Source organism: Salvelinus alpinus, chromosome 18 (assembly GCF_045679555.1).
Source record: "Salvelinus alpinus chromosome 18, SLU_Salpinus.1, whole genome shotgun sequence".
Classification (NCBI taxonomy): Eukaryota; Metazoa; Chordata; class Actinopteri; order Salmoniformes; family Salmonidae; genus Salvelinus; species Salvelinus alpinus.
Window position 1 is genome coordinate 29,962,699 of NC_092103.1, and position 25,154 is coordinate 29,987,852.

The 25,154-nt window shown below is 47.4% G+C and overlaps 1 protein-coding gene across 4 annotated transcripts in view; it reads left to right on the forward strand.

Moving 5' to 3' along the window:
- LOC139544162 (unconventional myosin-XVIIIb-like) overlaps positions 1-25,154 on the forward strand; it is a 59,077-nt gene that overhangs the window by 4,233 nt on the left and 29,690 nt on the right. For 3 of the 4 annotated variants that reach the window (XM_071350961.1, XM_071350964.1, XM_071350965.1), the window contains exons 2-22: positions 986-1,140; positions 2,323-2,460; positions 2,726-3,181; positions 3,735-3,798; positions 7,132-7,244; positions 7,449-7,616; positions 7,707-7,917; positions 8,066-8,208; positions 8,494-8,594; positions 8,674-8,737; positions 8,864-9,008; positions 12,111-12,281; positions 15,047-15,137; positions 15,328-15,520; positions 15,610-15,690; positions 16,483-16,603; positions 20,005-20,152; positions 21,264-21,447; positions 22,036-22,192; positions 22,370-22,545; positions 22,852-22,980. In XM_071350961.1, coding sequence (XP_071207062.1) covers positions 2,801-3,181; positions 3,735-3,798; positions 7,132-7,244; positions 7,449-7,616; positions 7,707-7,917; positions 8,066-8,208; positions 8,494-8,594; positions 8,674-8,737; positions 8,864-9,008; positions 12,111-12,281; positions 15,047-15,137; positions 15,328-15,520; positions 15,610-15,690; positions 16,483-16,603; positions 20,005-20,152; positions 21,264-21,447; positions 22,036-22,192; positions 22,370-22,545; positions 22,852-22,980 — 2,841 coding nt within the window. In that variant the 5' untranslated portion in view covers positions 986-1,140; positions 2,323-2,460; positions 2,726-2,800. The remainder of the gene's footprint in view (positions 1-985; positions 1,141-2,322; positions 2,461-2,725; positions 3,182-3,734; positions 3,799-7,131; positions 7,245-7,448; positions 7,617-7,706; positions 7,918-8,065; positions 8,209-8,493; positions 8,595-8,673; positions 8,738-8,863; positions 9,009-12,110; positions 12,282-15,046; positions 15,138-15,327; positions 15,521-15,609; positions 15,691-16,482; positions 16,604-20,004; positions 20,153-21,263; positions 21,448-22,035; positions 22,193-22,369; positions 22,546-22,851; positions 22,981-25,154) is intronic. The other variant, XM_071350963.1, reaches the window with a different exon arrangement.

The window sequence follows — 25,154 nt, forward strand, 5'->3', positions numbered from 1 at the left end:
TCCCTTCACTGGAACTCAGGTGCCTAGCCCGAACCATGAAAAACAGCCCCAGACCATTATTCCTCCTCCACCAAACTTTACAGTTGACACTATGCATTGGGGCAGGTAGAGTTCTCTTGGCATGCGCCAAACCCAGATTCGTCCGTCGGACTGCCAGATGGTGAACAGTTCTTGTGCTGACGTTACTTCCAGAGGCAGTTTGGAACTCGGTAGTGAGTGTTGCAACCGAGGAGAGACATTTCCACTTCACAATAACAGCACTTACAATTGACCGAGGGCAGCTCTAGCTGGGCAGAAATTTTACGAACTGACTTGTTGGAAATGTGGCATCCAATGAGGGTGCCACGTTGAAAGTCACTGAGGTCTTCAGTAAGGCCATTCTACTGCCAATGTTTGGCGATTGCATGGCTGTGTGATCGATTGTATACACTTGTAAGTAACAGGTGTGGCTGAAATAGCCGAATCCACTAATTTGAAGGGGTGTCCACATACTTTTGTATATAAAGTGTATCTTTCAATGTATACTTTATCCATCTCCATCTCTTTCTTTCTCCATCTTCCCTCTGTCTTCGCTTTGCCTGTTTCTCTCCATCCCTATACTCGTAGAAAAAAGGGTTCTAAAAGGGGTTTTCGGCTGTCTGCATAGGAGAACCCTTTTGGGTTCCATGTAGAACCCTCTGTGGAAAGGGTTCTACATGGAACCGATAAGGGTTCTACCTGGAACTAAAAGGTTTCTACCTGGAAACAAAAAGGGTTCTGCAAATGGTTCTGCTATGGGGACAGCCAAATAACCATATTAGGTTGTAGGTACAGTATAAAAATAAAATTGAAGAGTGTATTTCCCTCTTTCTTCTCTGCCTATCTTTCTCCATCTCTATTTTTTCCCTCTCTCCATCCCTCTTTCTTCTCTGCCTATCTTTCTCCATCTCTATTTTTTCCCTCTCTCCATCCCTCTTTCTCTCATTCCTGTTTCTCTCCATCCCAGGTTCACAGTGTCACCGTTTATGTGTTGTCCCACCCCCACTCTGACATCACATCACGCTGACCTCTGACTGTTTGACCCCTCACCCCTGACTCCTCCCCCAGCAGCCGTTGCCATGGCGCTTTCCTCACGCTTAAAGCTCTGGGAGCAGAAGGGAGGTGCAGAGATGATGTGGCATGAGGCATTTGTGTCCTAGAATAGTCTGGAATGGTCTTCACTCTGATTGTGTTCTAGTTGTGTGTTCTAATGAGTCATGTTGAAGATGTTTGTAGTCTAGAATTATCAGCCTGTGTGTTCTGGATTTGTTGTTCTATGTGTGGGCTACCGTATGTCCCACACCCTGCTTTGCATCTCCCATCTGCAAATACAACCACTCCTGTGTGTACATACAGTAACCAGAGCATCACACACCTACCTTCCTTCCTTCTCACTCACTCACTCACTCACTCACTCACTCACTCACTCGCTCGCTCGCTCGCTCACTTACTCACTCACTCACTCAATTAATAATTTAATTCACTCCTCTATTACCAATCCCAATGTCATTCTTATATCTCTATATGTTAGCATTATGGACCAGTAACATATTTAGACCACTTCTGAGCAGAGGACAGGAGAGAGAGGAGAGTTGTCTTACTGACCTTTCTGTCCTCCTGTCTCCACAGTAACAGCAGGTTAAATCTAATCTGACCATTACCTCTGGTGGTATTGATAGACCAGTAATGAACTAGTCATTCACTAGTTGTTAAGTAGTTACACACCGTTGATGTAATCTGTGTCAGTAATTCACACCTGTTTGTGGCCAAGAGGAAACTCTGTGAACTCAACTGATCTGCAGTCCTCAAAGTAGATGATATTTGCTGTTCCACACTAGCATGTGTGTGTGTGTGTGTGTGTGTGTGTGTGTGTGTGTGTGTGTGTGTGTGTGTGTGTGTGTGTGTGTGTGTGTGTGTGTGTGTGTGTGTGTGTGTGTGTGTGTGTGTGTGTGTGTGTGTGTGTGTGTGTGTGTGTGTATAAGTGTGTGTGTGTGTGTGTATAAGTGTGTGTGTGTATAAGTGTGTGAGAAATCCTGCTATCACAGTATATAGCTGTTGAGCCTGTGCTGAGCGTAAACTGCATTGCATCTATTTCTAACAGTATATCTGACTCTGCATGGAAGCATTGGTCTGTGGCCCTGTTCAAATTACATTAACTGTCAAATATAGGTTGAAATACATACTGTGAAAATACATCCCCTTTTCTACAAGGATGAAAGGATGAATGTGTACATTTGTATTTGAACAAGGCCTGTGTCTGTCATATCAGTCTAACCCTCTACATTCCTCCATTCCACTCTACAGATAAAGGAGAAGAAGGAAGAGCCCACCTCTCCTCCGCCTCCTCTGTCAGCCCTACCGGGAGGCTTCCTCAAACAGCTGGTCAGAGAGACAGAGAAGGAGACCAAACAAAAAGAACCTGAGGTCAAAGAAGAGAAGGCAGTAAGAGAGAGAGATGAAGGGGTGAAAGAGAGTGGAATTGAAGGAGGGGCATGGAGAGTGAGGGAAGGAGGGAAACTACAGATTAAAGAGGAGAAGATAGAAAGGGATGGAGGGAAGGGGTGGAGTTAGAACGCGAGAGAGACAATTGGAAAGGAATAACCTGTTTCTTCTGAGGGTCGATAGCAAGTCAGCCAATGGTGAAGTAAAGGCAGGAGGGTGCTTTGTGTTTTTACTTACCGTGGATGTCCATCTTGTATCTTTCCAGCCCAGTAAACTGAGTGACAACCTGGTGCAGCAGTTCCTCCTCCCAGACCAGACTCCACCAATCCTGGAAGCTGAGATGGCCCTACGAAATGAGCATTTGGTCAATGGAGAGCGAGGCCGCCACTCCAACCAATCAGATCTCAAGACCTCCTCGCCCCGGCAAATAATTTCCCCCGAAATCAAGAGCCCACCCTTGGGGGACACAGCCAAAAAGGAAGTGACCTCAGAGCCACAGAAACAGGAAATGACGACAGAGCAGCTGAAGCAAAAACAAGAAGTTACATCAGAGCTGCAGGGGCAGGAAGTGAAGTCAGGGAAAGAGAAGGTGACAAATGATGCCAAGAAGCCAAAGATGGAAGGAAAGAAAGAGAAGCAGAAAGAGGGAGTGATAGAAGAGAGACTGGAACCTGAGGGGCAACAAGCAGACACCACCTTAACACAACACAAGAGGAAAGAGGTATGATGTCACGTGGACCTATCATAGGATATCTACTGTGCATACCACACTCTCTCTCTCTCTGGTCTCTCTCTCTCTCTGGTCTCTCTCTCTGGTCTCTCTCTCTGGTCTCTCTCTCTGGTCTCTCTCTCTGGTCTCTCTCTCTCTCTCTCTCTCTCTCTCTCACACTCACACTCACACACACACATACTTGCTCCACTGGGGCGTCGCAAAAGGAACACGTCAAGCCTCTCGCAGAGCGGTGCTGCTTACTCCCTGGTTACATTGAAAACAATGTAGCAGGCCTGTTAGACATACACATGCGCACTGACAGACACACACAGACATGCACACAGACACACACATGCGCATTGACAGACATACACTGGAACCTCGACTTACTCACAGGACACACACACACTGCATGCCGTAGAACACACATAGGATTTTGCATCTCTCACTTTCTTTCTCCTCTCTCTCTCTCTCTCTCTCTCTCTCTCTCTCTCTCTCTCTCTCTCTCTCTCTCTCTCTCTCTCTCTCTCTCTCTCTCTCTCTCTCTCTCTCTCTCTCTCAGGTGAGGGATGTGTGGTATGAGATTGGCACTGTGTGGTACGTCCACAAGGAGGGCTTCTCCCTAGGTAAGTGGTGGTAATGTGGTGTAATGGTGATGCAGTGTGGTAGACTGCTGTGTGTTCTGAGGTATTGGGTTGCATTGGTTGTGTATTAATAGTACCTTGCTTTACCACTGTCCTCCTGTATCCAACCCTTCATACTGCGGGAGACATTTTGACAGCTACTAGTATCCTGACATACTGTATACTATATACTGATGTACTATACCAATAGTATTTGATGTACTATAGCAGTATTTTGATGTACTCTACTGTAGTTTACTGTAGAATATCTAACCACTCAGCATTAATCCTATTAGTTTTTCATATGCCCACATATACACACACGCATATACTGATACACACTCACACACACACTCACACTGGTGATCAAAGATTAGGGATGCATATCAAAGTTTAAGCCCCTGGTACATAAACCCTGCCTGGTAATCCCTGTGTAGCTGTGCTCTGGGAGTAATACTGAGAATATTACTGAGAATACAGACTAGAGCCACAACCAGGAAACCCACTAAGACTTCATCTCTCTCCACAAAAACAACAATAAATCCTGTTAGGACAAATCTACAATGCTTACTGTAGTGTTAACAGTATTTACTGTAGAAGACTGCATCCCTTTTACTACCTAGGTTTCCATCCAATTTGCAACCGATTTTCATACGAATATTATAAAATCTTCCTAAGAAAATATGCGCATTTTCCCACCAGATTTTGTTTCCATCAAAACTGACTTGTTGAGGATTAAAGGCTGTGCGTGATGACGTAGTGCACCTAAAAAACACTTTTGCGCTAAAGTTATGATGTACTGAATAAAAAACATGAATTCACTGTGTTTCATTTACATTACATTTACATTTAAGTCATTTAGCAGACGCTCTTATCCAGAGCGACTTTCCATAGCATTTTCCACTCAATCGATGGTTTTTCACACAAACTGTTGCAATAAATGGCAAACTTGCTCAGTCTGGTTTTTGCTCATGTTCTCTAGACAACAGTTTGCTGATAAATATGACAGGTTATATGTTGAGATGGATAAGAGCAAGATCATTCTTATTTGTTAATTGGCAGCTAAGTGAATCATCATCATGTCACTAGCATACAAATGAAGACCCATGATATGTATTGGAAAGGAGCATCAAGCTTGTCACTGTGCACTTTCACCACCCTGTGAAGTTCACCATATCACTTTTTCCATCTATAGCCTAATAAACTGTGCTTTTTGAAGTTGTAGTGGGAGGACAACACAACATGCACTACATGACCAAAAGTATGTGACGTCGAATATTTCATTCCAAAATCATGGAGTTGATCCCCCTTTGCTGCTATAACAGTCTCCACTCTTCTGGGAAGGCTTTCCACTAGATGTTGGAACATTGCTGCGGGGACTTGCTTCCATTCAGCCACAAGAGCCTTAGTGAGGTCGGGGACTGATTTTGGGCGATTAGGCCTGGCCCGCAGTCGGCGTTCCAATTCATCCCAAGGGTGTTCGATAGGATGGAGGTCAGGGCTCTGTGCAGGCCAGTCAAGTTCTTCCACACCGATCTCAACAAAGCATTTCTGTATGGACCTCGCTTTGTGCACGGGGGCATTGTCATGCTGAAACAGGAAAGGGCCTTCCCCAAACTGTTGCTGCAAAGTTGGAAGCACAGAATTGTCTAGAATGTCATTCTATCTATGCTGTAGCATTAAGATTTCCCTTCACTGTAACTCAGTGGTGGAAAAAGTACAGAATTGTCATACTTGAGTAAAAGTAAAGATACCTTAATAGAAAATGACTCAACTAAAAGTGAAATATACTTAAGTATCAAAAGTAAATGTAATTGCTAAAACATACTTAAGTGTCAAAAGTATAAATAATTTCAAATTCCTTATATTTAAGCAAACCAGACTGCGGCAGTTTTTTATTTTTTATTTTATTTACGGATAGCCAGGGGAACACTCCAACACACAGACATCATTTACAAATGAATCATGTGTTTAGTGAGTCCGCCAGATCAGATGCTGTAGGGATGACAAGGGATGTGTGTGAATTAGACAATTTTCCTGTTCTGCTAAGCATTCAAAATGTTATGAGTACTTTTGGGTGTCAGGGAAAATGTACAGAGTAAAAAGTACAACATTTTCTTTAGTAATGTAGTGAAATAAAAGCTGTCAAAAATATAAATATCAAAGTAAAATACAGATACCCCAAAAAACTACTTAAGTAGTACTTTCAAGTATTTTTACTTAGTTACAGCAGTGGTGTAAAGTACTTAAGGATCCTAACCCAAACCATGAAAAACAACCCCAGACCATTATTCCTCCTCCACCAAACTTTACAGCTGGCACTATGCATTCGGGCAGGTAGCGTTTTCCTGGCTTCCACCAAACCCAGATTCGTCTGTCGGACTGCCAGATGGTGAAGCGTGATTCATCACACCAGAGAACGTGTTTCCACTGCTCCAGAATCCAATGGCGGCGAGCTTTACACCACTTCAGCCGACGCTTGGCATTGCGCATGGTGATCTTAGGCTTGTGTGCGGCAGCCTGGCCATGGAAACCCATTTGATGATGCCCCCAACGAACAGTTCTTGTGCTGACGTTGCTTCCAGAGGCAGTTTGGAACTCTGTAGTGAGTGTTGCAACCGTGGACAGATGATTTTATGCGGCACTCGCGGTCCCGTTCTGTGAGCTTGTGTGACCTACCACTTCGCGGCTGAGCCATTGTTGCTCCTAAACATTTCCACTTCACAATAACATCACTTACAGTTGACCGGGGCAACTCTAGCAGGGCAGAAATTTGACGAACTGACTTGTTGGAATAGTGGCATCTTATTACGGTGGCATCCTATGACAATAAGGACATTCTACTGCCAATGTTTGTCTATGGAGATTACATGGTGGTGTGCTCGATTTTACACACCTGTCAGCAATGGGTGTGGCTGAAATAGACAAATCCACTAATTTGAAGGGGTGTCCGCATACTTTTGTAGTGTTTCTTTCCATGTGTGACTTCAAATTTACCTCCATATGATGGTTATTCAATCAACAATTGGGCAATAAATCATTTCCAACCGCAATTTGTTTCATAATTATTGTACAGACACTAAAAGATCCCACAAAGTTGAACAAACAAATTGTCTGTTGACATTTCTGAAATTGTTCCAACACTTCCTGTTTCCATCACAGATTTCGTGCTTTTTTTAAAATACAGTGTGGCCTTACTTGCCAAAAATCTGTGCATGGAAACATGGTTAATGATAAACATCAGTCATCTTTTAGTGACTAATGGATTTGTACTGAGACTTCCCATTGGTAGGTTTATACTGAGCTTTTCTGTGATTGGTGGGTTCTGTCTTCCAGCCACTCAGCTGAAGCCAGACGAGGGAACCCCAGATCTTCCAGCAGGCTTAGTGAGAGTCAGAATGGAGTCAGATGGAACACTGCATGATGTCATGGAGCACGACATCCACAAGGTAGTCTCTCTCTCTCCCCTGACTTCCTCAGTCTTTCCTTTACCCTCTCTCTATTTTTCCTCTCTCTCTGTCCCTCTCTCACAATATCTTTCCTTTCTGACATCTCTCTCTCTCTCCGCCCCTCTCTCACATGGTCTTTCTCTCTACAATATCTCTCCTTTCTGACATCTCTCTCTCTCTCCGTCCCTCTCTTTTTCTCTCCAGTTGAATCCCTCTGAGTTGGACCTGTGTGAGGACTTGAGTGAACTGCAGAGTGTGAATGAGTGTGGAGCACTCCACACGTTAACCAGTCGAGCTAAAGCCAGCCTGCCTCTCACACACGCAGGACCCAACCTGCTCAACTTCTGGCCTCCGCTGAACCAACACGGCAAGGTTAGCACACACACACACACACACACGTTCATTTCCTGTAGTTCCATTGGAACCAGATGATAATTGAATATTGATGTCTCCTCTCCCTAGACCCCTCGCTCCCGTCGTGGGGACAGTGTGTGGGATGCTCCCCCTGCCCTGGCCGCTCTAGTCAGGCGTGTCTATGTCTCCATGGTGGGCACCCGCAGGGACCAGAGTGTGTGTGCGGTGGGACGCAGCGGCACAGGCAAGACCACCTCCTGCCAAGCCTTCACACACACACTCCTGAAACAGGCTGGCACGGCCGGAGACAGCATCACTGGTTAGTACCTGTGTGTTCCTGCGTGCATGCGGAATGTCATGTGATATAAACTATTTGTGTATAACGTATATGGAGTGTTGGAGGTAATAGCACATTGTGTATAATGTTATCTCTCCATCTGTTTGTGTGTGTGTCTGTGTTGGTCCAGTGGAGCGTATCCAGGCAGTGTTCACAATCCTGAGGTCGTTTGGGTGTGTGAGCTCTCAGCACAGTGATGCCTCTTCTCGCTTCGCCATGGTTCTCTCTCTGGACTTCAACCATGCTGGACTGGCCTCTGCCGGACACCTACAGGTACACACACACACGCACGCACGCACACACACACACACACACTCACACACACACACACACACACACACACACACACACACACACACACACGCACACGCACACGCACACGCACACGCACATGCACACGCACACACACTCAGAAACACACACACAGGCACGCACACACAAACACAAACATGCACGCACACAAATTGTTGCCCATTATCAAAGTGTATTGCTTATACTGCTATGTACAATATCATTGTCTCAATGCCTGATCATTTCTTCCTCTCTCCTCTCCTCCAGACTATGATGTTAGAGAAGTGGAGGGTGTGTCAGAAGATGGAGGGAGAGAGTAACTTCCTGGTCTTCTCCCAGATGCTGGCTGGACTCAGTACAGAGATGAGGTACACACACACACGCACACGCACACGCACACGCACACACACACACACTCTTACATGACTTCCTGTCTCCTCCTGATAGGACGGAGCTGCAGATGCACCAATTCCCAGAGGCCAACTGTTTTGGAATAGTCCCTCCCACCAAGGTAACCAGGAAATGTTGCTAACCTTTGTGTTTTTTGGCCATATTGCTCACATACTGTACATACTAATAGGCCCTGCTTCCTACCATCTGTGTTCTCCTCCCTCCTTTCCTTCCATCCCTCCATCAGGTGGAAGAAAAGCAGCGTGCATCAGTGGCCTTCACCAAGCTGCTGGTTGCCATGGAAACACTGGGCTTCTCGGCCAATGAGCAACGAGCAATATGGCATGTTCTGGCAGGGTTGTACCATCTAGGAGCAGCGGGGGCATGTAAAGGTATAGAGTTTATACCATCATCTCTCTCTCCATACCATATACTACAGTGCCTTCGGAAACTATTCAGACCCCTTGACCTTTTCCACATTTTGCAAGGTTACAACCTTATTCTAAAATTTATTAAAATGTTTTTTTCCCTCATCAATCTACACAGAATACCCCATAATGACAAAGCAAAAAAATGTTTTTTTTTTGTGCAAATTTATTAAAAATAAAAAACTGAAATATTACATTTACATAAGTATTTAGACCCTTTACTCAGTACTTTGTTGAAGAACCTTTGGCAGCGATTACAGCCTCCAGTCTTCTTGGGTATGACACTGCAAGCATGGCACACCTTGGCACAGCTATTTTCAGGTCTCTCCAGAGACGGGTTCAAGTCCGGGCTCTGGCTGGGCCACTCAAGGACATTCAGAGACTTGTCCCGAAGCCACTCCTGCGTTGTCTTGGCTGTGTGCTTAGGGTCATTGTCTTTTTGGAAGGTGAACTTTCACCCCAGTCTGAGATCCTGAGCACTCTGGAGCAGGTTTTCATTAAGGATCTCTCTGTACTTTGCTCTGTTCATCTTTGCCTTGATCCTGACTAGCCTCTATGCCATTGAAAAACATCCCCACAGCATGATGCTGCCACCACCATGCTTCACCATAGGGATGGTGCCAGGTTTCCTCCAGATGTGACGCTTGGCATTCAGGCCAAAGAGTTCAGTCTTGGTTCCATCAGACCAGAGAATCTTGTTTTTCATGGTCTGAGAGTCTTTAGGTGCCTTTTGGCAAACCCCAAGTGGGTTGTCATGTGCCTTTTACTGAGGAGTGGCTTCTGTCTGGCCACTCTACCATAAAGGCCTGATTGGTAGAGTGATGCAGAGATGGTTGTCATTCTGGAAGGTTCTCACATCTCCACAGAGGAACTCTAGAGCTCTGTCAGAGTGACCACCGGGTTCTTGGTCAACTCCCTGAGCAAGGCCCTTCTCCCCCGATTGCTCAGTTTGGCCGGGCGGCCAGCTCAAGGAAGAGTCTTAGTGGTTCCAAACTTCTTCCATTTAAAACCTCTCTGGGATTTTCGGGACGGTAGCGTCCCACCTTGCCAACAGCCAGTGAAACTGCAGGGCACCAAATTCAAAACAACAGATATCCCATAATTAAAATTCCTCAAACATACAAGTATTTTACACCATTTTAAAGATAAACTTGTTGTAAATCCAGCCACAGTGTCCGATTTCAAAAAGTCTTTACGACGAAAGCACACCAAACGATTATATTAAGGTCAGCACCTAGTCACAGAAAACACAGCCATTTTTCCAGCCAAAGAGAGGAGTCACAAAAAGCAGAAATAGAGATAAAATTCATCACTAACCTTTGATGATATTCATCAGATGACACTCACAGGACTTCATGTTACACAATGTTTTGTTCTATAAAGTTCATATTTATAACCAAAAATCTCAGTTTACATTGGCGCGTTATGTTCAGTAGTTCCAAAACATCCGGTGATTTTGCAGAGAGCCACATCAATTTACAGAAATACTCATAATAAACATTGCGAAAAGATACAATTGTTATGCATGGAATTATAGATAAACTTCTCCTTAATGCAACCGCTGTGCCAGATTTCAAAAAAACTTTTCGGAAAAAGCACACCATGCAATAATCTGAGTACGGCGCTCAGACACAAAAACAAGCCATACAGATACCCGCCATGATGTGGAGTCAACAGAAGTCAGAAATAGGATTATAAATATTCACTTACCTTTGATGATCTTCATCAGAATGCACTCCCAGGAATCCCAGTTCCACAATAAATTTTTGTTTTGTTCGATAAAGTCCATAATTTATGTCCAAATACCTCCTTTTTGTTTGCGCGTTTAGTACACAAATCCAAACTCAGGAGGCGCGGGCAAGTCCAGGCGAAAGTTCAGACGAAAAGTCATATTACAGTTCGTAGAAACATGTCAAACGAAGTATAGAGTCAATCTTCAGGATGTTTTTATCATAAATCTTCAATAATGTTTCAACCGGAGAATTCCTCTGTAGAAATGCAATGGAATGCAGCTAACTCTCACGGGAGCGCGCGAGACTGAGCTCGTGGCACTCTGCCAGACCCCTGACTCAAACAGCTCTCATTACCCCTATTTCACAGTAGAAGCATCAAACAAGGTTCTAAAGACTGTTGACATCTAGTGGAAGCCTTAGGAAGTGCAATATGACCCCATAGACACTGTATATTCGATAGGAAATTACTTGAAAAACTACAAACCTCAGATTTCCCACTTCCTGGTTGGATTTTTTCTCAGTTTTTTGCCTGCCATATGAGTTCTGTTATACTCATAGACATCATTCAAACAGTTTTAGAAACTTCAGGGTATTTTCTATCCAAATCTACTCATTATATGCATATTCTAGCTTTTAGGACTGAGTAGCAGGCAGTTTACTCTGGGCACCTTTTTATCCAAGCTACTCAATACTGCCCCCCCGTCCCAAAGAAGTTAAGAATGATGGAAGCCACTGTGTTCTTGGGGACCTTCAATGCTGCATAATTTGTTTTGGTACCCTTCCCCAGATCTGTGCCATGACACAGTCCTGTCTCGGAGCTCTATGGACAATTCCTTCGACCTCATGGCTTGGTTTTTGCTCTGACATGCACTGTCAACTGTGGGACCTTATATAGACAGGTGTGTGCCTTTCCAAATCATGTCCAATCAATTGAATTTACCACAGGTGGACTCCAATCAAGTTCAACATCTCAAGGATGATCAATGGAAACAGGATGCACCTGAGCTCAATTTCGAGTCTCATAGCAAAGGGTCTGAAAACTTATGTTAATAACCTGTTTTTGCTTTTTCATTATGGGTTATTGTGTGTAGATTGCTGAGGTTTTATTTGTATTTAATCCATTTTAGAATAAGACTTAATGTAATAACATTTTGAAAAAGTCAAGGGGTGTGAATACTTTCCGAAGACACTGTAGATGATACTTTATGAAAACATGAATGTCATGCCAATACTTTCTCTTTCTGGTTTCCACCCTCTTCTTTTCTTTTTCCCTCCCTTTTTTCTCCCCTCCCTTCCCCTGTCCTCCTCTTCCCACCTCCCTTCCTCACCCCAGTGGGGCGTAGGGCGTTTGTGAGTTTCGACAGTGCCCAGGTGGCCAGCAGTGTATTGGGGTGTGAGGGGGAGGAGCTCCACACAGCAGTGTTCAAACACCACCTCAGACAGCTGCTGCAGAGAGCCACCGGGGGCGGCAGAGAGAGACACGCTACTACTGATGCAGAGGAGGGTAAGATAGAGAGACACACAGGTACTCGCAAGCAGGCAGGCAGGCAGGCAGGCAGGCAGGCACGCACGCACGCACGCACGCACGCACGCACGCACGCACGCGCACGCACGCACGCACGCACGCACGCACGCACGCACGCACGCACGCACGCACGCACACACACACACACACACACACACACACACACACACACACACACACACACACACACACACACACACACACACACACACACACACACACACACACACACACACACACACACACACACACACACACACTCTCTCTGTCACTCCAACCTGGTCTCAGAGCATTTTGTATTAATCTGTAGGCAAATCCATTTAGTATGATTTGTTACGTTTAGTATGGTATGTATTAATTTGTGGATGTCCATCATTCATTTTGTATGCTCTGTTACGAATTAAAATTCGTATTATATGTTACGAATTTGCAAAACATACAATATGAATTCTAGATAGGTGGCTAACGTTAGCTAGCTGGCTAACGTTAGCTAGGCTAGGGGTTAGGGCTATGGTTAGGATTTAGGATAAAGGATTAAGGTTTGGGTTAGGGGAAAGGTTAGCTGAAAGGGTTAAGGTTAGGGGAAGGATTAGCTAACATGCTAAGTAGTTAAAAAGTAGTAAGTAGTTGAAAAATTGCTAACTGGCTACTAAATGAGATTCGAACTCTCAACCTTTGGGTTGCTAGATGTTCGCGTTATACGCCCACCCATCCACCCCGACCAACTACCCTACTTTCATTTCTGCCTTAACTTGTGAATAGGGGGGCGCTGTTTTCACTTTGGAAAAAATCGTGCCCAAATTAAACGGCCTCGTACTCTGTTCTAGATCATACAATATGCATATTATTATTATTATTGGATAGAAAACACTCTGAAGTTTCTAAAACTGTTTGAATTATATCTGTGAGTAAAACAGAACTCATTTGGCAGCAAACTTCCATACAGGAAGTTAAAAATCGGAAAACGAGGCTCTGTTTCAGGGCCTGCCTATTCAACTGGCTTTTATTTATCGATATGTATGCACTTCATATGCCTTCCACTAGATGTCAACAGGCAGTGGAAGGTTGAATGGGGTGTCTAGCTTGATCTGAGGCCGAATAAGAGCTTTTGGAGTGGCAGGTCCGGTATGTTGTTTGTTTTCGACGGCGCGCGGGGGACCTCGACATTGTCTTCTGAAAAGCGTTCGGTATACACGGCGAATTGCTCCGGCTCTGATTTTATTTGATACATATGAGAAAAACATCATAAAGTAGGATTTTTCAACCGAGTTTGATCAGTTTATTCAACGTTTATTGGGACTTTTGGACTTTTCCGTTCTTTGCGCCAAGAGATGATGGGCATGTTCGCGCCACAATGCTAGCCAAAGTTGCTAATTCGACAGAAGAAATGGACATTCTAAAACCAAACAACGATTTATTCTGGAAATAGGACTCCTTGCACAACATTCTGATGGAAGCTCAGCAAAAGTAAGACACAATTTATGATGTTATTTCGTATTTCTGTGTAATATGTTGACTCCAACTCTGCGGAGAATAGGTGAGCGCTGTCTCACAATAATGCATTTTGTATGTTGTAGTAAAGTTATTTTGAAAAATCTAACACAGCGGTTGCATTAAGAACCAGTGTATCTTTCATTTGCTGTACAACATGTATTTTTTAGTAAAGTTTATGATGAGTTCTTTGATTAGATTAGGTGACTGTCCAAAATATCTCCGGAGATGTTGGTGAATTGTTGCTACGTATTCACAATGTATAACCACGATTTGCAGCTCTAAATATGCACATTTTCGAACAAAACATAAATGTATTGTATAACATGATGTTATAAGACTGTCATCTGATGAAGTTGTTCAAGGTTAGTGATTCATTTTATCTCTATTTTGTCGGTTTTGTGAAAGCTATTTTGGCGGGGAGTAAATGGCATTGTGTGTTTGGCTATTGTAGTGAGCTAATAGAAATATATATTGTGTTTTCACTGTAAAACACTTAAAAAATCTGAAATATTGGCTGGATTCACAAGATGTTTATCTTTCATTTGCTGTACACCATGTATTTTTCATAAATGTTTTATGATGAGTATTTATGTATTTCACGTTGCTCTCTGTAATTATTCTGGCTGCTTTGGTGCTATTTGTGATGGTGGCTGAAATGTAAAACCAGGATTTGTAGCTATAAATATGCACATTTTCGAACAAAACATAAATGTATTGTATAACATGATGTTATAAGACTGTCATCTGATGAAGTTGTTCAAGGTTAGTGATTCATTTTATCTCTATTTGTGGGTTTTGTGAAAGCTACCTATGCGGTGGAAACATGGTGAAAATATGCCGTTGTGTGTTTGGCTATTGTGGTTAGCTAATATAAATACATATTGTGTTTTCGCTGTAAAACATTTAAAAAATCGGAAATGATGGCTGGATTCACAAGATGTTTATCTTTCATTTGCTGTATTGGACTTGTGATTTCATGAAAATTATATTATATGATATCCCTGTCCCGTTAGGCTAGGCTATGCTAGTCAGCTTTTTTGATGAGGATGCTCCCGGATCCGGGATGGGTATTAAGTAAATTAAGTAACCATCTGTCTTATGTAACCATACCAAAGATAACATATCATACTTATTTGAGTGTCCCGGATTTACATTTACTATGTTACGTCTAGTCTATGAGAACAGGCTGGTCACTCTGCCTCATCCTGTGTGTCTGCCCCACCTCTCTCTCTATCTCTCTCTCTGTCTAGGTCCCAGGATGAGTGCTACTCAGTGTGTAGATGGCATGGCTTCTGGACTGTACGACGAACTCTTCACGGCTATAGTGTCACTTATCAACAGGTACACACACACGTTCTGTCATCACACACACCTTTTATTTTTGCCTGATCAAGACTAGTAGAGTACAGAGTATCAAGAGTCATCTGTTTGTGGAGTTGTGATGTAGAGCCACCTCAGGCAGTGTAGTATCTCTATACCTGAGTATATGTGGTGAGGTGAGACCTGGGTGTTTCCTGCTGTCTCCCCCCAGGGCTCTGAGCTCTCAGCAGCTGACATTAGCCTCTGTGATGGTGGTGGACACTCCAGGCCTCCGCAACCCCAGACACAGTGGAGAGGAGAGGGCTGCAGGCTGGTCTGAACTTTGTCATAACTACCTACAAGAGAGACTGCTGGAGTACTACTACACACACACCTTCACACACACACTGGAAAGATACGCACAGGTACAGTAACACACACACACACACTCATGTAATGTGTTACCGGTTCACCTGTATGACTGCTAAGAGTGTGTACTGTTCTGTTGATCCAGGACAGAGTTCAAGTAGACTTTGAAGCTCCAGAGACCAGTCCTGCTGAGGTGGTGTCCTCCATAGACCAGCCTGCTCTACAGGTAACACACACAACAGTCTGCTACCTGCACCTAACACACACACAACCGTCTGCTACCTGCACCTAACACACACACAACAGTCTGCTAGCCTGTACCTATAACACACACAACTGTCTGCTAGCCTGTACCTATAACACACACAACTGTCTGCTAGCCTGTACCTAACACACACACAACTGTCTGCTAGCCTGTACCTAACACACACACAAACAACTGTCTGCTAGCCTGTACCTAACACACACACAACTGTCTGCTAGCCTGTACCTATAACACACACAACTGTCTGCTAGCCTGTACCTAACACACACACAACTGTCTGCTAGCCTGTACCTAACACACACACAACTGTCTGCTAGCCTGTACCTATAACACACACAACTATCTGCTAGCCTGTACCTAACACACACACACACACACACACACAACTGTCTGCTAGCCTGTACCTATAACACACACAACTGTCTGCTAGCCTGTACCTATAACACACACAACTGTCTGCTAGCCTGTACCTAACACACACACAACTGTCTGCTAGCCTGTACCTAACACACACACACACAACTGTCTGCTCGCCTGTACCTATAACACACACAACTGTCTGCTAGCCTGTACCTAACACACACAGCACACGTCAATAACCAACAGTAGAGAGACTACAGCTCTGAAACCCTTTCTGAGAACTTCCACTAATCGTCCAGTGTGCCACACAGTGTTCCGGGCACAGTGTTCCGGGCACAGTGTTCCGGGCACAGACTAGCCTCGCCAGATGAACATGGTGTGTGTTTGTGGTAGGTGCGAGGGGCGGAGGGAGACCCCAGAGGACTGCTGTGGGTTCTGGATGAGGAGATGGTGACTCCAGGATCGACAGAAAACACTGTCCTGGAGAGAGTCTGCCAGTACTACAGCTCCACTGGTGAGACGGGAGGGTGGGGAGGGTGGAGAGAGTGGAGAGAGTCTGCCAGTACTACAGCTCTACTGGTGAGACGGGAGGGTGGGGAGGGTGGAGAGGGTGGAGAGAGTCTGCCAGTACTACAGCTCTACTGGTGAGACGGGAGGGTGGGGAGGGTGGAGAGAGTGGAGAGAGTCTGCCAGTACTACAGCTCTACTGGTGAGACGGGAGGGTGGGGAGGGTGGAGAGGGTGGAGAGAGTCTGCCAGTACTACAGCTCTACTGGTGAGACGGGAGGGTGGGGAGGGTGGAGAGAGTGGAGAGAGTCTGCCAGTACTACAGCTCCACTGGTGAGACGGAAGGGTGGGGAGGCTGGAGAGAGTCTGCCAGTACTACAGCTCTACTGGTGAGACGGGAGGGTGGGGAGGGTGGAGAGAGTGGAGAGAGTCTGCCAGTACTACAGCTCTACTGGTGAGACGGGAGGGTGGGGAGGGTGGAGAGAGTGGAGAGAGTCTGGCAGTACTACAGCTCTACTGGTGAGACGGGAGGGTGGGGAGGGTGGAGAGGGTGGAGAGAGTCTGCCAGTACTACAGCTCTACTGGTGAGACGGGAGGGTGGGGAGGGTGGAGAGGGTGGAGAGAGTCTGCCAGTACTACAGCTCCACTGGTGAGACGGGAGGGTGGAGAGGGTGGAGAGAGTCTGCCAGTACTACAGCTCTACTGGTGAGACGGGAGGGTGGGGAGGGTGGAGAGGGTGGAGAGAGTCTGCCAGTACTATAGCTCTACTGGTGAGACGGGAGGGTGGGGAGGGTGGAGCGAGTGGAGAGAGTCTGCCAGTACTACAGCTCCACTGGTGAGACGGGAGGGTGGGGAGGGTGGAGAGGGTGGAGAGAGTCTGCCAGTACTACAGCTCTACTGGTGAGACGGGAGGGTGGGGAGGGTGGAGAGAGTGGAGAGAGTCTGCCAGTACTACAGCTCTACTGGTGAGACGGGAGGGTGGGGAGGGTGGAGAGGGTGGAGAGAGTCTCCCAGTACTACAGCTCTACTGGTGAGACGGGAGGGTGGGGAGGGTGGAGAGGGTGGAGAGAGTCTGCCAGTACTACAGCTCTACTGGTGAGACGGGAGGGTGGGGAGGGTGGAGAGAGTGGAGAGAGTCTGCCAGTACTACAGCTCCACTGGTGAGACGGGAGGGTGGGGAGGCTGGAGAGAGTCTGCCAGTACTACAGCTCTACTGGTGAGACGGGAGGGTGGGGAGGGTGGAGAGAGTGGAGAGAGTCTGCCAGTACTACAGCTCTACTGGTGAGACGGGAGGGTGGGGAGGGTGGAGAGAGTGGAGAGAGTCTGGCAGTACTACAGCTCTACTGGTGAGACGGGAGGGTGGGGAGGGTGGAGAGGGTGGAGAGAGTCTGCCAGTACTACAGCTCTACTGGTGAGACGGGAGGGTGGGGAGGGTGGAGAGGGTGGAGAGAGTCTGCCAGTACTACAGCTCCACTGGTGAGACGGGAGGGTGGAGAGGGTGGAGAGAGTCTGCCAGTACTACAGCTCTACTGGTGAGACGGGAGGGTGGGGAGGGTGGAGAGGGTGGAGAGAGTTTGCCAGTACTACAGCTCTACTGGTGAGACGGGAGGGTGGGGAGGGTGGAGCGAGTGGAGAGAGTCTGCCAGTACTACAGCTCTACTGGTGAGACGGGAGGGTGGGGAGGGTGGAGAGAGTGGAGAGAGTCTGCCAGTACTACAGCTCTACTGGTGAGACGGGAGGGTGGGGAGGGTGGAGAGGGTGGAGAGAGTCTCCCAGTACTACAGCTCTACTGGTGAGACGGGAGGGTGGGGAGGGTGGAGAGGGTGGAGAGAGTCTGCCAGTACTACAGCTCTACTGGTGAGACGGGAGGGTGGGGAGGGTGGAGAGAGTGGAGAGAGTCTGCCAGTACTACAGCTCCACTGGTGAGACGGGAGGGTGGGGAGGCTGGAGAGAGTCTGCCAGTACTACAGCTCTACTGGTGAGACGGGAGGGTGGGGAGGGTGGAGAGAGTGGAGAGAGTCTGCCAGTACTACAGCTCTACTGGTGAGACGGGAGGGTGGGGAGGGTGGAGAGAGTGGAGAGAGTCTGGCAGTACTACAGCTCTACTGGTGAGACGGGAGGGTGGGGAGGGTGGAGAGGGTGGAGAGAGTCTGCCAGTACTACAGCTCTACTGGTGAGACGGGAGGGTGGGGAGGGTGGAGAGGGTGGAGAGAGTCTGCCAGTACTACAGCTCCACTGGTGAGACGGGAGGGTGGAGAGGGTGGAGAGAGTCTGCCAGTACTACAGCTCTACTGGTGAGACGGGAGGGTGGGGAGGGTGGAGAGGGTGGAGAGAGTCTGCCAGTACTATAGCTCTACTGGTGAGACGGGAGGGTGGGGAGGGTGGAGCGAGTGGAGAGAGTCTGCCAGTACTACAGCTCCACTGGTGAGACGGGAGGGTGGGGAGGGTGGAGAGGGTGGAGAGAGTCTGCCAGTACTACAGCTCTACTGGTGAGACGGGAGGGTGGGGAGGGTGGAGAGAGTGGAGAGAGTCTGCCAGTACTACAGCTCTACTGGTGAGACGGGAGGGTGGGGAGGGTGGAGAGGGTGGAGAGAGTCTCCCAGTACTACAGCTCTACTGGTGAGACGGGAGGGTGGGGAGGGTGGAGAGGGTGGAGAGAGTCTGCCAGTACTACAGCTCTACTGGTGAGACGGGAGGGTGGGGAGGGTGGAGAGGGTGGAGAGAGTCTGCCAGTACTACAGCTCTACTGGTGAGACGGGAGGGTGGGGAGGGTGGAGAGGGTGGAGAGAGTCTGCCAGTACTACAGCTCTACTGGTGAGACGGGAGGGTGGGGAGGGTGGAGAGAGTGGAGAGAGTCTGCCAGTACTACAGCTCTACTGGTGAGACGGGAGGGTGGAGAGGGTGGAGAGAGTCTGCCAGTACTACAGCTCTACTGGTGAGACGGGAGGGTGGGGAGGGTGGAGAGAGTCTGCCAGTACTACAGCTCTACTGGTGAGACGGGAGGGTGGGGAGGGTGGGGAGGGTGGAGAGAGTGGAGAGAGTCTGCCAGTACTACAGCTCTACTGGTGAGACGGGAGGGTGGGGAGGGTGGAGAGGGTGGAGAGAGTCTGCCAGTACTACAGCTCCACTGGTGAGACGGGAGGGTGGGGAGGGTGGAGAGAGTGGAGAGAGTCTGCCAGTACTACAGCTCTACTGGTGAGACGGGAGGGTGGGGAGGGTGGAGAGAGGTGGGGGTGTCTGTGTTGGTTTTTTGCTGTGTGAGTGTGTGTAAGAGTTTGGGTGAGAGTGTGTATGTCAGTGTTTTGTCAGTTTCAGTGATACAGAAGATATTGTGTCAGCAGTGGACATGTGATTCTGTTGTATGGTGGAATCGAAGTTCAGTTCTAAACTCTGGTTTGTCTGTCCTCAGTGCGTCAGTGTGAACAGCCCCTACAGTGTGAGGTTAGCCACCTGATGGGTTCTGACCCGGTCAGATATGACCTGACGGGATGGTTCAGCCTGGTCCAGAACAACCCTTCTGCTCTCAACGCCATCTCACTGTTGCAGAATTCCTCTGTGTAAGTGTTGCCGAATCTCAGATCCACCCTTCGCCCTAATTACTAACCATGTTACCATATTGCTTTTATCCATTTAACTATTTCAGATCTATAAGATGTGTAAAATATGTATATGTGTGTTTATTGAAATTATATCCAATAATTTTTTTGGGAATGAATTAAATGTTGGCTTCAGCCTTTCCTTCTCTCTCTCGCTCTTTCTCTCTCTCCCTCTCTTTCTCTCTCTCCCTCTCTCCCTCTCTTTCTCTCTCTCCCTCTCTTTCTCTCTCTCCCTCTCTTTCTCCCTCTCTTTACCCCTCTACCTCTCTCTCCCTCTCTCCCTTTCTTTCCCCCTCTCTCTCTTTCTCTCCCTCTCTTTCTCTCTTTCCCTTTCCTTCCCCCTCTCTCTCTTTCTCTCTCTCCCTCTCTTTCTCTCTCTCCCTCTCTTTCTATCTCTCCCTCTTTCTATCTCTCCCTCTCTTTCTATCTCTCCCTCTCTTTCTCCCTCTCTTTACCCCTCTACCTCTCTCCCTCTCCCTATCTTTCTCTCTCTCCCTTTCCTTCCCCCTCTCTATCTCTCTCCCTCTCTTTCTCTCTCTCCCTTTCTCTCTCCCCCTCTCCCTCTCTTTCTCTCTCTCCCTCTCTTTCTCTCACTCCCCTTCTTTCTCTCACTCCCTTTCTTTCCCCCTCTCTCTCTTTCTCTCTCTCCCTCTCTTTCTCTCTCTCCCTCTCTTTCTCTCTCTCCCTCTTTCTCTCTCCCTCTTTTTCTCTCTTTTTCTCTCTCTCTCTCTTTGTCTCTCTCTCCCTCTCCCTCTTTCTCTCTCTCCCTTTCCTTCCCCGTCTCTCTCTTTCTCTCTCTGCCTCTCTTTCTCTCTCTCCCTCTCTTTCTCTCTCTCCCTCTCTTTCCCCCTCTCCCTCTGTTTCTCTCTCTCCTCTCTCTTTCTCCCTCTCCGTCTCTTTCCCCCTCTCCCTCTCTTTCTCTCTCTCCCTCTCTTTCCCCCTCTCACTCTCTTTCTCTCGCTCCCTCTCTTTTTCTCTCTCACTCTTTGTCTCTCTCCCTCTCTTTCTCTCTCTCCCTCTCTTTCTCCCTCTCTTTACCCCTCTACCTCTTTTTCTCTCTCTCCATTTCCAGTGGGGTAGTGAAGGCGTTATTCGGCCCCCGTGCCTCTGTGCCCCCTCTGTGTCGTGGTTTGGGAGGGGTGGAGGGGGGCAGCCAGCGCTCGCTACAGAGGAGTGGCATCGTCAGAAAGACCTTCAGCGGAGGAATGGCCGCCATACGCCGACACTCCCACTGTATATCAGTCAAACTACAGGCCGTAAGTACCCTAATACACACTCCCACTGTATATCAGTCAAACTACAGGCCGTAAGTACCCTAATACACACTCCCACTGTATATCAGTCAAACTACAGGCCGTAAGTACCCTAATACACACTCCCACTGTATATCAGTCAAACTACAGGCCGTAAGTACCCTAATACACACTCCCACTGTATATCAGTCAAACTACAGGCCGTAAGTACTCTAATACACACTCCCACTGTATATCAGTCAAACTACAGGCCGTAAGTACCCTAATACACACTCCCACTGTATATCAGTCAAACTACAGGCCGTAAGTACCCTAATACACACTCCCACTTTATAATCAGTCAAACTACAGGCTGTAAGTACCCTAATACACACTCCCACTTTATAATCAGTCAAACTACAGGCTGTAAGTACCCTAATACACACTCCCACTTTATAATCAGTCAAACTACAGGCTGTAAGTACCCTAATACACACTCCCACTTTATATCAGTGAAACTACAGGCCATAACTACCCTAATACACACTCTCACTTTATATCAGTGAAACTACAGGCCATAACTACCCTAATACACGCCACCCCCCGTTCCAGGATGCTCTATTGAATCTGATTCGTCGAGCCAGGCCAGTGTTCCTGCAGTGTGTGGGTGCTAAGACAGACAGCGGTGGTGGAGGATTCGACGTCCCTGCTCTCAGGATCCAGCTACACTCTACACACATCCTCCCCGCCCTGCAGCTCTACCGCACAGGTTAGTGTTAGTCTACAATTAGCCCTCAGATAGATGTGCACAGTGTAGTTTAGCAGAGCGTTAGCCATTCTGCACAGGTTATATAGTTGATAATTTGGGAATATTTTGGTGGCAGCATAGTGCTCACCTGTATAGCTATGGCTGACCCACCCTATTCCATCTCTCTCTCTCTCTCAGGTTATCCGGAACATATGACTCTGAGTGACTTCAGGTGTCGTTTCCAGGCTCTGTCTCCTCCGGTCATGAAACGCTATGGTTCCGTTTTCATCACCCCAGACGAGAGGAAGGCAGTGGAGGAGCTTATGGTAGAACTGGATCTGAACAAGAAGAGTATCGTACTGGGAGCCGGCAGGGTGAGAGAGAGGCTTCTGACTAGGAGTACTGAGCTCCTTAATGTTAGTCTCTGACACACCCTGTCTCTGTAGATTAGTTACATTGATTGTAGTAACTTTCTCTCTGTCTCTCCCTCTTTCTGTCTCTCACTCCCTCTGTCTCTCACTCCCTCTCTCTCTCTCTTTCTCTCTCACTCCCTCTCTGTTTCTCTCTCACTCCCTCTCTGTTTCTCTCCCTCCCTACCTCCCCCTTCTCTCTCTCTCTTCCCTTCTCTCTCTCTCCACTCTCTTTCTGTCTCCTCTTCTTTCTACCCGTCCTCCCCCCAGGTGTTTATGAAGCGAGGTGTGTTAAAGTACCTGGACCAGCAAAGAGACAAGCTGGTCAGTGTCTGGCTGGTTCACCTACAGGCTGCCTGTATGGGACACCTGGCTAGACAACAACACCGCAAAATGAAGGCGAGTTTGACCCATGACCCAGAATCATTAGCCTAGGTGCAACATGTCTGTCAGGTGTACTGTGCTAGGTTAGATAGGTGCAGCTGTAACATGTGCGTGCGTGCGTGCGTGTGCGTGCGTGCGTGCGTGCGTGTGTGTGTGCGTGCGTGCGTGTGTGTGTGCGTGCGTGCATGCGTGATTCCATGTCTATGTATATACTGTAGGGAAGCAGCCTCTAAGGTGCAGGGATGAGTAACTGGGTGGAAGCCGGCTAGAGATGGCTATTTAGCAGTCTGATGGCCTTGAGATAGAAGCTGTTTTTCAGTGTCTCGGTCTCAGCATTGATGCATCTGTACTGACCTCACCTTCTGGATGGTAATGGGGTGAACAGGCAGTGGCTCGGGTGGTTGATGTCCTTGATGATCTTTTTGGCCTTCCTGTCACATCGGGTGCTGTAGGTGTCCTGGAGGGCAGGCAGTGTGCCTCCGGTGATGAGTTGGGCAGACCGCACCACCCTCTGGAGAGCCCTGTGATTGTGAGCAGTGCAGTTGACATGCAGCTCTCAATTGTGCATCTAAAAGTGTGTGAGGGCCAAGCCAAATTTCTTCAGCCTCCTGAGGTTGAAGAGACGCTGTTGCGCCTTCTTCCCCACACTGTCTGTGTGAGTGGACCATTTCAGTTTGTCGGTGATGTGTACACCGAGGAACTTTAAGCTTTTTAGCTACTCCACTGTGGTCCCGTCGATGTGGATATGGGTGTGCTCCCTCTGCTGTTCCCTGAAGTCCATGATCAGCTCCTTTGTTTTGTTGAGGGAGAGGTTGTTTTCCTGGCACCACTCCGCCAGGGCCCTCACCTCCTCCCTGTAGGCTGTCTCGTCATTGTTGGTAATCAGGCCTACAACTGTTGTGTCCTCTGCAAACTTGATGATTGAGCTGGAGATGTGCGTGGCCATGCAGTCATGGGTGAACAGGGAGTGCAGGAGGGTGCTGAGCACGCTCCCTTGTGGGGCCCCTGTGTTGAGGATCAGCGAAGTGGGAGTGTTGTTTCCTACCTTCACCACCATGGGGCGGCCCGTCAGGAAGTCCAGGACCCAGTTGCACAGGGCGGTGTTCAGACCCAGGGCCCCGAGCTTAATGATGAGCTTGGAGGGTACGATGGTGTTGAAGGCTGAGCTATAGTCAATGAGCAGCATTCTTACATAGGTATTCCTCTTATACAGACAGAATAGGGCAGTGCGATGGCGATTGCATTGTCTGTGGATCTATTGGGGCAGTATGCAAATTGAAGTTGGTCTAGAATGACAGGTAATGTAGAGGTAATATGATCCTTGACTAGTGTCTCAAAGCACTTCATGGACGCTTATAAGAAATCCCGCTATGCCCTCAGATGAACCATCAAACAAGCAAAGCGTCAATACAGGATTAAGATTGACTCCTACTACACCGGCTCTGACGCTCGTTGGATGTGGCAGGGCTTGAAAACTATTACAGACTACAAAGGGAAACCCAGACGCGAGCTGCCCAGTGACACGAGCCTACCAGACAAGCTAAATGCCTTTTATGCTCACTTTGAGGCAAGCAACACTGAAGCATGCACGAGAGCACCAGCTGGATGACTGTGTGATAACGCTCTCAGTAGCCGATGTGAACAAAATCTTTAATCAGGTCAACATTCACAAAGCCGCTGGGCCAGACGGATTACCAGGACGTGTACTCAAAGCATGCACGGACCAAATGTCCAGTGTCTTCACTGACACTTTCAACCTCTCCCTGACCAAGTCTGTAATACCTACATGCTTCAAGCAGCCCACCATAGTCCCTGTGCCCAGGGAAGCGAAGGTAACCTGTGTCACGGCCGTCGTTGAAGGAAGACCAAGGTGCAGCGTGGTGAGCGTACATTTTCTTTATTTATAAAAGGACGCCACCAAAACAAGAAATGAAGAAACGACCGTGAAGCGTACACGGGCTATAGTGACCCTAACAAAGTCAACTTCTCAACAAGACAGGTGGGAAAAAGGGCTACCTAAGTATGGTTCTCAATCAGAGACAACGATAGACAGCTGTCCCTGATTGAGAACCCTACCCGGCCAAAACATAGAAATACAAATAATAGAACACAGAATACCCACCCCAACTCACACCCTGACCAAACCAAAATAGAAACATGAAAAGGAACTCTAAGGTCAGGGCGTGACA